This window comes from Chondrus crispus, genomic scaffold (genome assembly GCF_000350225.1).
Source record: "Chondrus crispus Stackhouse genomic scaffold, scaffold_120, whole genome shotgun sequence".
In the NCBI taxonomy this organism is placed as follows: Eukaryota; Rhodophyta; class Florideophyceae; order Gigartinales; family Gigartinaceae; genus Chondrus; species Chondrus crispus.
In genome coordinates this window covers 89,514-104,864 of record NW_005178984.1, presented here as the reverse complement: position 1 = coordinate 104,864, position 15,351 = coordinate 89,514, and the positions used below count along the sequence as shown (strand labels likewise).

General features: G+C 51.8%; 5 protein-coding genes; 4 read left to right on the top strand and 1 right to left on the bottom strand.

Annotated features, from left to right (window-relative positions):
* Nucleotides 1-297, top strand: part of CHC_T00001981001 (hypothetical protein) — a 1,356-nt gene extending 1,059 nt beyond the window's left edge. The window contains exon 1 of the mRNA XM_005712872.1: nt 1-297. This exon is cut by the window's left edge and continues 1,059 nt beyond it. Coding sequence (XP_005712929.1) covers nt 1-297 — 297 coding nt within the window.
* A 20-nt stretch (nt 298-317) lies between these two features.
* On the top strand, nt 318-1,304 carry CHC_T00001980001 (hypothetical protein). Its single transcript, XM_005712871.1, has one exon. It carries the CDS (start codon nt 318-320, stop codon nt 1,302-1,304), a length of 987 nt encoding a protein of 328 aa, XP_005712928.1.
* A 1,646-nt stretch (nt 1,305-2,950) lies between these two features.
* On the top strand, nt 2,951-3,061 carry CHC_T00001979001 (hypothetical protein). Its single transcript, XM_005712870.1, has one exon. It carries the CDS (start codon nt 2,951-2,953, stop codon nt 3,059-3,061), a length of 111 nt encoding a protein of 36 aa, XP_005712927.1.
* Nucleotides 3,062-6,898: 3,837 nt separating this feature from the next.
* Nucleotides 6,899-7,159, top strand: CHC_T00001978001 (hypothetical protein). The gene has a single exon (XM_005712869.1). It carries the CDS (start codon nt 6,899-6,901, stop codon nt 7,157-7,159), a length of 261 nt encoding a protein of 86 aa, XP_005712926.1.
* Nucleotides 7,160-12,757: 5,598 nt separating this feature from the next.
* Nucleotides 12,758-15,274, bottom strand: CHC_T00008956001 (Serine/threonine phosphatase 2C, PP2C). XM_005712868.1 is given in 2 exon segments: nt 12,758-13,831; nt 13,832-15,274. The coding sequence occupies 1 exon segment, from the start codon at nt 15,272-15,274 to the stop codon at nt 13,832-13,834; it is 1,443 nt and encodes a 480-aa protein (XP_005712925.1). The 3' UTR covers nt 12,758-13,831.
* Between the last annotated feature and the right edge of the window lie 77 nt (nt 15,275-15,351).

Genomic DNA, 15,351 nt, shown 5'->3' with positions numbered 1-15,351 from the left:
AAAGTGGCAGTTGGCCGATCGCGTTGGGATGTGTGCGGATTTGCGAGGATGTGTGGTTTGCAGCGTAAATTTATGAAGCTTTTTCGATTCCCCTCTCACCAACGTTCTCAATCACTCACCGACGTCGTCACCTCTTTTTTCACCGGCAGCAGGAAAACCGTTTCCTCCCTGCCTCCGTTGCCCGGGCCCCAGAACGCCGTCCTCTTTGTTCCGCCCCGTCTGGCATTGCACCCGATTTGTCGTCCGCCCGCCGCCCCGCAAATGGGCCGCGTTCGGCTCCCCACCCGCCCATCCTAACCCGCACACCCTTTCCCCCAATGCCGTCCACAACCCCGCTCGTCGACGCCACCTCGCCCGCCGCCGCCACACCGGACGCCTCTGCCACCGCTGTTCCGGCCCCGGTCTCCATCGCCGCCGCCGCAGGTCCGGTCTACCCGCCCTACGCTCACGCCCTGGCCGGCGCGGGCGGCGGCCTAGCCACCGTCACCTTGCTCCACCCGCTCGACACCCTCCGCACCCGTCTGCAATCCGTCGAGCGCCGCGCCGTCCTCGCGCGCCGCGGCGACGCCGTCCGCGCCTTTAAGGAGATCCTCGTTCGGGAGGGAGCCCCGGCCCTCTACCGCGGAGTTGTCCCCGCTGCCTTCGGCTCCGTCTTGTCCTGGGCCTGCTACTTTCATTGGTTCCAGCGCGCCCGCACAATCGTCAAGCCCGCCATCACCCATGAGACGGGCTCGCATTTGCTCGCCGGCACCATAGCGGGGCTCATGACCAGCTTCGCCACCAACCCAATCTGGGTCGTCAAGGTTCGCTTGCAGTTGCAGCGCACGGGCAAATCTGTCGCCCCAGGATTCAAGCCGTACTCTGGCTTTTTCGACGGGCTCAAGAGCATCACCAGGGAGGAGGGAGTGCGCGGCTTGTATCGCGGCATCGGACCCAGCGTGTGGCTCGTGTCACACGGCGCCGTCCAATTTACCATGTATGAGCGGTTTAAGGAACGTTTGCGCCAGGACGCAGACCCACAATCGGGCACCACAGTTTTCCACTCCCTCATCGCGTCCACAGGGTCCAAGCTCGTCGCCTCGCTCGCCACGTATCCGTTGCAAGTAGCAAGGACCCGTATGCAGGAGCGGTTTGCCGACGGCAGGAGGTATGGCAACTTTCACACCGCCTTCATGTACATATTTCGGACAGAGGGGATTAGGGGTTTGTATCGAGGACTTTCGGCAAACGTTATTAGAGTTACCCCCCAGGCAGCGGTTACGTTTATCACTTACGAGCAAATTTTGAAGCTTTGCGCCAACTGAAGGCTGGTCGGCACAAGGCTTGGGCACCGTAGTCATATTGTACGTAAATGGCGCGGAGGGGCTGTTGCATTTGCATACGGGGCACTCTGGATGTATCTGGACGAGTAGTACAGTCTCTCTACCAGAGAGAAATGGCCGGCTGCTTTGAACCATGCAGAGCACGGAGCTGGTAACCAGGCACCGCGGTGCATAATACTATGGCGAGGTAAGACGTCACAAGAAGATTCCGGGCGTACAGTTGTTGGGATCGCATCATGCAGGAATTGTAGAGAGCAAATTACGAGTGTTGAGTGCACGCTCATGATTTGCATGGTGTGGACACAGGGAACCATGATGACAACTACCTACACTAGATTTCCGACGGGCGTATGGGAGGCGAGGCAGCCTTGACACTGGCCACCCGAGATCCTCTCGACCCGGTGTGGTTTGAACAAGTTAACCATCGTGCCACTACTTTATGCTTGTCATTCCGAGCCTCGAGCTCGGAAAGATTCGTTATAAGAGGCGACGAGTGCATCTGCAAGGTGTGAAGACAACTTAACTAAAACGTGGCAGACATATGAGCGGTAGCAGACGTATGAGCGGTAGACCAACGCCTTTTCAGTAAATGTGAGCCCATTCAGACTGAAAGATAGCAATAGTGGGCCCTCGGAGACGAGTTCTCCCCCTCCCACAACCTGCCTAGCGCACTCCCTCTCGCCGCCGTCATCCCCAGGTCCCACACACTTTTTCCCTCTCCAGCCCCCACGCAAAACCAACTAGCTCGTCGGGGGCATGGGAAAAGGGCTGGAGAGAGCGCACGAGAGTGAGAAGGAAAGCTTGCCTCCGATCCCGTCGTGGTGGGGACCTGAGAAGCCGGGATCCTGTCGTAGGAGGCCGCAGCCGCGGGGCATTGTCAACTTAACAACGGGCGCATTCAGAAATTCGTGATCTGCCACCTGCAAGCTGTGAGACAAAACTCTGCCGGAATTCTGGCGCCACCTGTGCCAGATGCACGTCAGTAAATTACTCGATTTTCCCTTAGTTAAAAAGGGCTAGTAGCCCTTTTTAATTAAGGATTTTCCCTTTTTAATACTGGGTCCATCCAGAAATTTGTTGTCCATGCGCACACGTGGCGGACGATTTCTATTTTGGAAATGGGCGGCATTCACTGCCAAGGGAAAGGCATGCCCCCTGGGCATGATTCATGATCATAGACCGTGCGTGGGCCAGCGACGGATTAGCGAGCGCTTGGAAGGATGAAGGGAAATGATGGGGAGGTCGCGAAGGAAAATGGCGGGAAGGTCGCGAAGGGAAGAAGGGCGCAAGGGAGGTGATTCCGAGGGCCAAAGGGAGGCGCGGAGTACCTGAAGCGCCGGGTACTCTGTCCCCCTCGTCCCGCTTACTCCTCCGCGCCTCCCTTATCAAACACTAGCACACGGCTAGGGGCTTGCGCTTTCGTTTCCCCCTTTATTGCGTCGCAGGAGTGAGCGAGATTGAGTTTTCCCACTCTCCACAAGCCGTTGTTTGCCCTGTGGTCTGGTTGAGCGTTGACAATGTATGAGCACTCCTGGGAGGGGCACTTTATACGCAGGCGCCCAGGGTCTGACTTTTTTACCTTGTGAGATCGGCCCACGGTGGCGCACAGGGCTATGGATGCCATCAAGATGCTGTGCTTGTCAGGGAACGTGCTCCCTTTGATCAAACTCATTCCGACGACGCCCTCTTCACCTTTTCATCACTCTAGAGCGCCCCCAAGGAAAGGGGCTTATATATAAAGGGGCTTATAAAAGGGGCACGTAACAAAAATTCCCAAATAAAAGGGGGCACGTAAGACATTTTCTCTTGTATTAAATCTATCCAGTTTCCCGGTCTACTGTATTTTGAGTTACGGTAGCGAAGAAGCTCAGTCAGACTAACCGCATATGCGGGTTCTGCATACAGAAACCCGGACCGCCGGTCACAAATTGGCAAGAGATGCACTGATTTTCTGCAAGGTATTTCTCACAAAGCACTTTTGAAAACAAGCACGCGGTCCAATGGACATGCCGTACTCTCGCCGACAGAAAAGCGCTGCACGGGATAATGATCCCCCCAAGAACCATAGATAGGAACCATCACAGTTTGGCGAAGCATATCCGACCTGATTCTCTGTCCTTACTCTCACGACTTGTCGCCCTGCCCCGCATGCGAATGCTTGAATGCATACTTGAAAAACCTGCGAGGTCACCGTGACGCGGAACGAAGCCCTGTACTACTTTGCTGAAGCTTGGGGCACATTGATGCGATCAGGGCGAACGCTGCAGACGAAGAGGGGCATTGCCAATGGGCTTGACTGCCAGCAAGCCTGCCAGTTGAGGCACTCTTGCCGATTTCAAGTGTATGATAGCGCCTTTTGTTCCAAGCACTGCGGTCGAAACTTCAGATCATATCAATCAAGCAACCAAAAGCCAATTCCTACAGCGCACATGACAGAGTGCGACACGGAACCAAGTCATGCGGGGTTCACGGAGGCCCACATAAAGCCTAGTTGTGAGCAGCTCGACCTGTCTCTCTGACGACATATCGGCCAATGATTTCGTACACTTCCACTCCGTCAAAATCGCACTGGGTGTTGAAGCATTTCTTCTTAATACGATAGTATTCTATCCTACCTTCCGGATGCTTCCTTATAGTTACAGAAAGAACACAGTCGCAAGTAGGGTGAGGTTCGGCGAGAAGCAACGGAGGGAAATCCTTGTGGCTTCGGAGAGACATCGCTTCGGTTGATAAGAAAGGGAACACTGTTTCGGCACGGGAACCTTGAAAAGGATGAGCTTCTATTCTTAAACTGGACAGAAGGGCTACGTGATGCTCCCTTTAGGATATAGAAAATTCTTGCGCAGAAAATATATTACAATCTCGTAGGCAACAGAGCCCCTAGTCGTGCCTCCATCCTAGATGAATGATTAATGGCATGGCGTCATGTCACAATCAACGCCTCTGTTTCAAGACCGGATCACAATTCACATGCTGAACTTTCTACGTTCAGCGCACATGTCGAAGGACGATCTCGAAATGCACCATTAGTGCAGCACGAATGTTTTTTGTGGTGAGGTTCTGTAAGACATCATGGTCGTAAAGACTGTTGCTGAGAAAAGTAAAACTGTAGAACTCTCAAGTCCACCCTTAGGCAAGACTCTGTTCATAATACTATTAGAACGAGCGAAGGGGTTATGGGCTGTGTTGCCTGTTGAACACACAGCACGGTGACTACCGTATGTATCATATAGATGCCTTCGTGAAGGCTCATGAGACCATAAAACGTACAAAAATTTGTTGCATAGTAAACATACCGTCCAAAACTATATCGCGAAAGGAGGGCTCGCTAAGCACTTCAAGGCCCTCGGTAGAAAGGCAACAAACTACATTGCAAATTAGAGGAGTGCATTACAACGCCCTCTTTGCAATTGTGTTTCATCGTCAGCCAAATCTCTGCACCCCTCAGACCTCTTTATCTTACAAAGGCAATTCCATACGTTATCTCAGAGAAAGGAAAAGCAAACAGATGACGAGTGTATTTTTAGAATCGCTGCTCCCGTCTGGCGTATGATGTGGCAATGCGATTGTGTAAATTGACGGCATCAATGACGTGGCCAGAAAAAATATATTTGTGCAAACAATGTAGGTTCACGGGCATATATCAATTGCAATTGCCTTATCCGGAACTACTATACTGTATTGCGTGCATACCCTTTCGTAGACTTGCAAAACTACCTTGCAAATACTCGCATTATAAATGTGCACTACAACAAAACACGCGACAACCGTGCAAATTACCGATCTTGTTTCTACATATCAGGAGGGGTTTGCCAGCAACTCACCCAGCACAACAGCAGACCACTCGAAGCGGGGTTGATGTCCTTTCGCAGTCTAAGTCTAACAATCGTGAACCGAACATGAGATGAACTGATGAGGGGCTGTTGCACTTGTTGGTGGAGTGACTGGGTTTTGTGTGGGGTGAAGGTGAGATTCCTTGCCCAGCTTTACTGTCAGAAGAGGGGCTTAAGTAGTAGCCACGAAACTTAAGAGAACGAGAGTCTTAGCCTCGCCATGAAATACCACTAAAAAGAGGTTCTACTAAAAAGGGGTACTGCCTTTCATGGTCCGTGCTGGGTGCCATTATCCTTGCGGCTTTATGCAGTGGCGCAAAGAATGCGTAACATTCCTCTTCTTCCGAAGACGTAGTGCAGGTCTAGCGAGGCAGTGTTGCGCTGGCGGAGGCGACTAGTTTCTGGTTGGGATGAACGGCCAGGAAATTGTCAAGAAGAACTGGAATGTCCTCGTGCATGGTGTCCAGCGGTTCCCAAGTGAGCTCTTCATAGTCGAAACCTTTCCATTTCGCCTGGACTTCGTACAGTTTTGTATCACTGTTAAGGAGTAGCGCAAGAAGTTGTTCTACTTTGTTGAGATGAGGATCGTTGTGGTCAATGGCATCAAGTAACACTTCGGTTACGTCCAAGCTAGAATCAGCGTAAAGCTTGAGGCGGTTGGCACGGAAGAGCGCATGTGAGCCATTGATGAGATGTTCGCATTCATATACGAGGTCGGAAACGGCTCGAGTGATTCGTCGTGGCCCTTTCCAGATGACTTGCAGCTTATTTCCCTCGCGACTGTGGCGTTTAGCCACGAGTACAAAGTCACAAATTTCGAAATTGACAGCTTTGACGTGGGTGAGAGCGTTGTGGCGATCTATAGCCGCTTGCCTCGCCTTTATCTTGCGAACGGAAATATCGCGGTGCATTTCGTCTAAAACTTTGTTGAGAGTATCGATTCGGATGAGGCGCTGTGCGCGAATGAAATCGATCGTGGCGGGTGTGGGAGTGTCTGGGGATAGAATGGTTCGGAGTGGATTGTCCGCCGGTAGTCCAGTGAATGCAGTGATCGGTGCGCGATTACCGAGGGTTGTGCGGACGGAGTGGTTAAGAATGCTTTGCAGTAACGGTAATGCAGTAGGCCATTCCTTGGCAGTTAGCCGAAATTCTGAGAGCAGTGCCCGACAAGCGCGGAGGACTTCCTTACAAACCACTTCGACAGGTCCGTTGGATTAAGGGCAGTGCGCCGTGGTAAAGTGGTGATGCGCATGCAATGCCTTGTTCAAACAATCCATTACCATGTTCTTGAAGTGGGATCCGCGGTCAGAACACCATGTCAAGACAACGCCAAACAAGGAGAACCAATATAGAAGTGCGTCGACGGTGTGCGTAGCGTCAGCTGAAGCGCATGGCACAAGTTTGATGAAAGAGGAGGCGTCGTCCTTGAGAATAATGACATATTCGGTTTTGGTGTTGCTTGCTCCCATAAATAGGAAGTCGAGGTGACGCAGTTGGTTGGGCAAATCAGCGTGAAGGGTATGCGCTAACGGTCTTAGCATATGGTAGCCGCCTACTGTGGAAAGACAATGAAGGCAGCTGTTGCAGAAACTGTGAACGTCTGCACTCATCTTTTCCCAGAAGAAATATTCCTTGATGTTGCCCAATGTAGTGTCAGAGCCTCGGTGTCCGCCACGGCCGCAGTGTCCAATGACACACATACGAAGCTGAGGGCGTTGGCCTTTTGCTGAAGAGGGAATCCAAATGGCTTTCTTTTCATTGACCAACAGTCCATTCTTTTCGGTAGCGTTTCGGGGAGGGGTTTGGTCCAGGAGCGCTTCTTGCTGCGCTTGGAGGATTTCGGTGCCAGATGGCCACGTAAAATCTGGGTCGAGCTCGGGCGCGATGGGCGCTTTGAACAAGGCCGCGTTGCGACCGTTAGAGATGACGGTTTGTTCGCTGGTAGGTTTGGCTCCCCATCGAGAGAGCAGATCGGCTCAGCAGTTCTCTTCACCAGAGATGTGAACGATGGTATAGCGTAATGCTGCGAGGGCAATGCTCTAGCGTTCGATCTTGCTAGCGACGTGTTTCTGTATGGTGGAATTGACGGCCATCGGATTGAAGATAAAAACCGAGTTCTTATGGTTCAGTGAAAAGGTGGAATCCATTGGCGCGAAGGAGAACGTAATCCAAGCGTGAGACTGATTCCGCTATGGCGTAAGCTTCTTTTTCGGGGGTTGGCCATCGGGCGCTTGACCCCTTAAAAGAACCGGAAAGGAAAGCTTATGGCTCGTGGCGTTGGGATTCGAAGGATTCGTTGGCATCTCGGGGAGGGATTTGCGTGAGAACAGAGCTCCAGTGTTGGTCGCTCGCGTCTGTGAAAAGGCACAGCAGCTTGCTGTCTGATGGGTGCGCGAGCGTGACGGAGTCGGCCAAGGACTCTTTGATATCTTCGAAAGATCGAGAATGCGAGATATTCCAGTTTGAAGCAAGGGAATTTTTGCAGCAGCTCGCTTAGTTCGTCTGCCGGCTTCTGAGCGGAATTTTTCTAGCAAAGTAGTGAGGGGGATTATGCGTTGGTTGAACTCTGGAATGACATTGCCCATCCAGTTTGCTGCACACACAAACTGTTGTAGGTCCGCGCCCGTCTCGGGGGGCGGCATATCCAGCAACCCCTGCAGGTGTCGCGGATCCATTCTTATGCCAGTGGCGCTAATGACACGCCCGCACCAATGAACAGATGTGAGGAAAAAACTACATTTAGCTGCGTGTAGCTTAATGTTGTTGCGCTTGCAGATGACGAAAACCCGGCGAAGGCAGTCCACGAGGTCTCGAGCCTTCCGGCAGTGGAAGAGAAGGTCGTCGAGCCACTGTAGCAAACGCTCCCTGAGCGGAATGCATAGTTCGCTGATAGTGCTTTGGAAGTAGAATGTAGCATTGGTTTGTCCGTGAAGTACCCTGGTTGGGGTGTAAACGCCATCGGGGGTGATGAAAGATTGGCACTCTTGCGAGTTCTGGTCCAGAGGCATTTGCCAGTAGCCATGGCATAGATTAATGCAAGCGTAGCATGTGTCTCCGGCAAGGTTGGCAACGGCAGTTTCCAAGTTGGGCATGGGCCAAATGAAAGGCACCGTCGGGTGGTTGACAGGACGGAGGTCGACGGTAAAACGAAACGGTTCGGGTCCTGCCTTGGGTACCAACAGTGGGGCGCATGCTCACTGACTTTGATTGTTCCGCCGTATCAGTCCGAGCTGGAGAAGGTCTTCGACCTTCTTTCGCAAGAACGCTGCTTGCGGAGAGGAATAACGGCGCAGTTTTGCGCGGATCGGTTTGCGTCCGGTTTGAGGTTGATGGTCCTTGGCGTTACGTTAGCCGGAGGGTCGGCACCCAGTTTAGTTCTGAACAGATCGCGAAATTCTAGTAACAAACTGCGCATTTGGCCGTGAAGTTCTTCTGGAAGTCCGTTGTCGAATGCTTCTTGTAGACGATCTTGCAAATGCTGCGATGTTTCCTCGGGAATATCTTGTCCGGGTGACAGATCATCGTCAGCACGCAGTGGGTCGTCATCGGGGCCGTCGCCGTAAAAGAGGGGTGAGGGAACTTCAGGGCTTTGGTAAACATGACTAACTTGTTCTTGAGGCTCGTCGTCGTTGGAGTATTTCGTATCAGGGGGTTCATCGTCTCTCGTGTATGCGTCGATGTGAGGGTGTGCTCGGTTGAGAAGCAGTTTGGCAATGGGAGATGGTTTGGCGAGTGCGGCGTTGTCTGTATCTGTTGCGTGAAATCCAATGTGAGAGAAGTCAGTATCATGGAATGTGTCCCGTACCGTTTCGAAATGGTGGTCCAGATTAAATCCGAGAGAATTGAGAAGCGGTCGGGAAAGCAACACTTCGTCCATTGATTCTTCGAACACTAAGAATTACACATTGCAGAGCCTGAGCGGTGCGGTGGGTAGTTCAATCCTTATGGAGATTCGAGCCTTCTTCTTCGCTATGTAGAAAATTTCTTGTTCCTCGTCACGTGCACCCAGAGCGAGAGACATTTGTACCGGGCTGGAAAGTGGAATAACTTGTACGAAAACATTATTTTCCGCGCACTGCCAAAGATGCCACTCCGAGAGAGCAGAGTGGTCTGCCCCGTAATCACCGTTAACGACAATTTTGACGGCGTCAGCGAGCTTGCCGAGAAAACGGCCCGATTCAAGAGGACACTTGGCGGGAGACATGGATCTTATCGTTCCCTTGCCCGCTGCTTTTTTCTCGTAATGCTGTCGTAGGAGGGTGGCTTTTTCTTCATTGGTAGACACGTCACAGTCTTTCATTATATGTCGCTTGTTGCACTTTGCACGGTTCAGACACAGAGGAAGTTTGCGTCCCTGTAAAATATCTTTTTCTGCATCGTTGCCCCTCTCTTTGTTCCAAGATGGTCCAGGTGTCGAACGACCAGTGGCGCTTTTAACTCTGAGATGGTCTGGCTTAGTCTTTTCCTTGTTCTTTTCTGTATCCATACACTTTGGTTTAAAACTTTCATTCCTTATGGGCACATATTTGTCACGAGAAAGTGCTTCTTGTAGTACAATTGCGTACCACGACCACCCCGGGGAGATGTGAACCGGACGGAAGAGCAGGTGCTACTGTGACGACCGGGCTTACACGCGCCCGTAGCGGAGTACAGTAGTACCCCGCCGGTCACACGTGCTACAACCGCTGGCGTGGCCACGGTCACACGTGTGTAATCCGTACGGTTGTAAGTAATAATTAGTAGTTAATGGCACAAATTTATTAATTGTGTACAGTAGCTGGTATACATTAAGTAACAGCTACTGTAGCGCGACAGGTGTCGTGGCGTCCCACTTAGAGGTTATGACCGGGGGCACCTGCCCCGTTCTAGTAAACGGGGGCAGACTCGCCTCCCTTCCCTTTACAGCTTTTTGCTAACTCCGTCCGGTTTTACCTCTAAGTCTCAGGCTTCTAACCCGTGACTGGCCGTCCGGATCTAACACCACCGACCGGCTGCGCGTCACCGGCCACGTGAGCCTTCCCTCTTTTCGAGTCCTTCCGTACGGTTTGCGCTCGCATGGGTTACCCAGCGGCGCACGCTCCCTTACCTCTAACTCCCCTCGTTCCGAGTGGTCGGGACGAAGGTAGTTATACCACACTTCTTCTATGACATGCTTACAGAAGGGCCTCCATTGCTTTCGTATGTGATGCTTATCCAAGGTCAAGTCTGACTCGATTTTTTCACGAGGAGCATGGGGTTTGAGTAAGGAACAAACTTGTGAAATGGCGAGCTTGGGGTTTTTTCGATCAAGCTGTCCCACTTCTTGGTTCTGAGAAAGGTGCGATACTCTATAAAAAGGGACTTGATTCGCAGCTCTGGGTCTTTCTCGTGTACGTTGATTCGAACGGATGCTTTGATGGCAGCCTCGAGTTCGTCTAGAGTGATTGATTCCAAACTGACGGTTCCATTCGCATCGAGCCATTTTTCGATGTCGTTGTCTGTGACGTGCTCGTCGGTCGTAACATCATCTCCAAACTCTCCTTGCTCAATCAGCGAAATAAGTAGATCTCGGTCGAGCGATGTTGTTAGTGAGATTGGGCGGATGGTACTGCCAGATATTTGGGCCTTGTTGATGCGTAACAGATAGTTTTCACGTTCTCGCATAAAGACATGAATGTCCTTGCTTCCAATGCGTCGTAAAACAGGATGGGAAATGGGGACAAATAGATGGTGTCCTGCCGACGGTCCTGTGTTAGGAGCCATGATGGCAGAAACAAGGTGGAGTGTGAGCAAAAGAGGTCAGTGATCACTGTTGCACTTGTTGGTGGAGTGACTGGGTTTTGTGTGGGGTGAAGGTAAGATTCCTTGCCCAGCTTTACTGTCAGAAGAGGGGCTTAAGTAGTAGCCACGAAACTTAAGAGAACGAGAGTCTTAGCCTCGCCATGAAATACCACTAAAAAGAGGTACTACTAAAAAGGGGTACTGCCTTTCATGGTCCGTGCTGGGTGCCATTATCCTTGCGGCTTTATGCAGTGGCGCAAAGAATGCGTAACAGGGGCATCAACACTCATGCTCTATCAACAGAACTCTGGCGTAACCTATACAATAATCCTCTTCTACTTGTTCGCCATTTGTCCGGCTGCTGGAATATGTGGATGTGTTTAACACCGGCTCGACTTGCCATGAACAGCAAACAGACTCGCCATCCTCTCCCTTCATGCTTCAACTGTTGCTCTTCAGTCATGTCTACAGAAAATACCGTTCTACTCTCCCAAAAAGTGACATTTATATCTTACACACGGACAGCACGGCAAGTATACTTTCGGCAGGCTATTCGTGACGTTGCCGGTGGGGGGTAAAAGGGATTTAAAATATAACGAAAGTTGGGGAAATTGGTAAAATGTGGTGGTCCACAGTTTTCCTTTTGGAGAGTGGCCTCCCTCCTTCCATCCTATTTTGCCCCGTTCCTACTTTCACATCTTTCCATTCTTTCATATCCTTCCATGTCGATGAGACGAAAGAATTCCGGAACACATGAATCTACAACACATACTACTTCGCATAGCCCAAACCGCATTTGAACTAAAATCATGTACTTGTAAAAGATAGTACGTATTTTCGCGTAACAGGTACATACGCTCTTGTTTAGAATTTCACAATCATGTTTGACCAATTGAAACTGATAGCCCTCCAGCAACTCTCGAAGAACAAGGCAGTATTTGCGAGTTGATGAACTTGGTACCTTCTCTTTATTAACCAACGACGGCATTATCTCTACCTATACTGCACAGGTTGCAAGACAGCCTGCCAGAAGAGTGCGGTGTAACAGCATTTAAGAGAATGCGGGTATGTGCGGCCGATGCTGAGTTTCATCGACTGGCAAATGCTTTCCAGGCTAGCTTTGAATAACCCTCCCTTTCTATCTTAGGAAGGGAATACTGTTTCACAGCTTTTTGTTTTCACAATGTTTACAGCGCCGCAATTCCTTTCTAATACATGCATAGAAAGCAGTGTTTACAACTCCGCTCATCACCGCATGTTCTTGTCACTTTCAGATAAAAACAGCTCCTTTGCTGCTGCTGTCAATAGTTTTTGATGCAGTTCATCAATGTATGACAAGGTGCACACCCTGTAGTCCACCTTTGAATCTCATCAAAATGCAAAACGACCGCAAAACTGACGAGTTGCGACAGCGATTCACCTGCACTTCAATTGCAATATACCTTTTGGCTAAAACCAAACGACGACTTACCGCATGAGCCAAACTGCTTGTCAAATTAACACAGAAATAAATAGTCAGGTGGACTAACTAGCAAGACCGGGGTAAACCCTGCGGTATGGATGCCAACCTGTTTCTTTCTTGTCCGTAACTGTTTTTTATATTAATTTTTGGTCTGTGCGTTGTATATTTATGTATCTCCGTGTCAGGGAGATGTGGCTTTATAGTGCGGAGCGTCGTTTCACCTGCAACTCCAGAAGACGGGAGTTGTACGTAAAGGAATGATGGAAAATCACGCTGTTCGCTGCATTTACCCGTATCAATTGCCATGAAATATTGACATAAAGAGTAGAGGAGATATTATAGTCGAGGTGACACGAATAGTCATTCATCATGCGGTGGTCTCGGGGTCGGCCTCAAATTTAATACAAATCCTCACTACGGCAGTCAGCCCTTCAAGATCCAACAAACTCAAGACTTCTACAGCATGTCGTGACTGATTGCTTGAAACCAGCCCCTGGCCGCACATCGACCATCCATCCTGGAGCATTCTAACCTGACATGTCTTCCACTCAGCTGTCATACAGCTACCCTTCCAGCCTGCGCGGCATCGATACCTCAGAGCCGACCACCCCTACGGGCATATCGCCGACAGGATCCCAGCGGGCACAGACCTCTCTCGCCTTGCTTTCACCTGGGCCTTGATTTGAAATGTGCCCGGCTGTTCATGAGGAGGACCTGTGGCGGCTGCCGGCGAGAAGGTTCTTTACGCGGGTCGGATCGGCGCGGCGCGGGATGGCGGCGACGTGCGGAGGGGACACGCCGAAGGGGGAGGGAAACAAGACATCCATGACGACGCGGAATTCGGTGGAGGCGCGCTGACGCAGGGAGGTAATGATACGGGTGGCGGGGTGTGACATGGCGATGTGGGGGGGCGCAGATTGTGAAACAGGAGGGGAAGGTGGAGTACCCGAGCCGCTCGATACATAGTGAGGGGGAAGGGCGAGTGTAAACTACCAACTCCAAAATGACCCAAATTAAAAACATGGCGCAGTCATTTGGGTTTACAGTGGCTCAGTTGGACATTACAGTGATAGAAATAGAAGGGCCAATTGTTGGCAAGCACTTGGAGGGATGTGGTTGGGCCGAGCGGCGGGCCAACAGCAATGTGGTGATTGACGACGTCCCGTCTTGCGACGCATTGTTGGTATATATGCAGTTTACACCTGCCTCGCGATTCAGCGTCCTCTTCCTCTCTTTTCTTAGCGATAGGACAACACATCCGACATTTTCACCGGGTCCGCGAAACACCGTTCCGTCTTGGCGCCCACCTTCTTCAGCCTGCCGTGCCACGCCCCTCCATCTTGAGCTTATTCCACTTCACCAAATTGCAAATCCCCTGGCAGCCCAATCATGTCGACAAAAACCAAACGTGCAGTCATCGTCCTGACTGATTTCCCGCCCAGCTAGCCGTATACTCAACCGCCTGCGCTCCCCAACTCGCTTGCCTTTGAACCCAGAGGCGCCGCATTTACGTCTCCCAATTCTGCCCCTTGGTTCTCTGGGCAAAACGGCTCTAGCTTCCCATTCTCAGCAATCCCCCACGGTTGCCCGACTTGCGATTCTTTTGGAATTTCTACTCTCCTTGTCCGAAACACATCCTTCAACGAGCGATTTTCAAATTCCCTTGTGTCCTCCCGCGCCCTCCCAAGCAGCAAGCTCGCCTTTTTCGACGGCGATGTGTCCTTCTCCACAATAATTACGATGGCCGTTGTGTCGTCGACCACACTTTCGTTCTCCGTCCACCGCCGAACCGCTTCGTTCACCAAATCCCTCGCAACAGTCTCCGCGCAACATCCGTCAAGCCGCTTTTTCGAAACAAAATCAGCCACATCCCCCGACGACATGAACTCCCACACCCCATCACTAGCCGCAACCACAAAACACTCCTCCTTAGATAGCCGCGTGACCGTAACCTCGGGAGTTGGAAAGACACCGTATCTCGTCAGGATGGTATCGCCTATGCTTCGAGTCATTGCCAAACCGGGGGTCCATTCGTCTGGCAACCAAACGCGCTGCGGTCCGACATTCTTCTTCCATCTGGTCACACGACCGCCAGCCGCCCGCACTCGTTTCTTCTCATCTACCCTGACTGGTTTCTGGTCCCAGGTCAAGTCAACAGATTCCACATCGCCGACCTCGTTTGTCCTCCCCATGATGGCCCTGGAATCGCCTGCCCAAGCAACAAACAAGTCTGAGCCATCAATCCATAAGCATGTCGCTGTGGTTCCGGAATATCCATGCTGAATCTCGAGAGTGTCGTCGTAAAGCTCCCGCTCCGCCTCGTTAAAGGCCTTTGAAAACAGACGCATATATGCACGGCGGCGGTCTTCCGAGGACAGGGCTTGGCGCAAACTGCCTCCACACCGGTCCATGTGAGCGGTGAGGGCATTGGTGATGACGCGGGGAATAACATCGCGGGCCAGTCTGGCACACTCGCGCCCCTGCATGCCATGGCCGTCATAAACGGCAGCCAAAACGGCATCGGGAAGGCCCGCAAACGTGGTAGTGACTCCGAAACAGTCTTGGTTTGATTTGCGGGACCTGATTGGGGCGGTTGGGGCTTCTGGGTCGACGGAAAGCTCGACACCTGCTGTAGTGGCCGCACCGATGGAGAAAGGGGCAGCGAGTGCTGCGGGGGCGACATGCAAGCTTTCCCATAGGCCATCCGGGGTGGCCGTGGCTATGGTTTGTGGGACGGAGGAGACAGCAGTTGGAGAAGAGTCGGAGGGGGCAAGAGAAGTGGAAGGGGTTCTGTCTGGAAACGATGGGGAGGAGGCGGGGACGCGGGTGCGGACCTTCTTGCGTGCGCGGGCCGTGAGGTGGCTGAGTCTGTCCAGGACGGGACGATTGGGGGGCATGTTGGAGGGACGGGGACGGGGGGTTGTGTTTTTGAAGCGGAAGGAGAAGAAGGATTTTGAAGAGTCGGGAGGGTTAC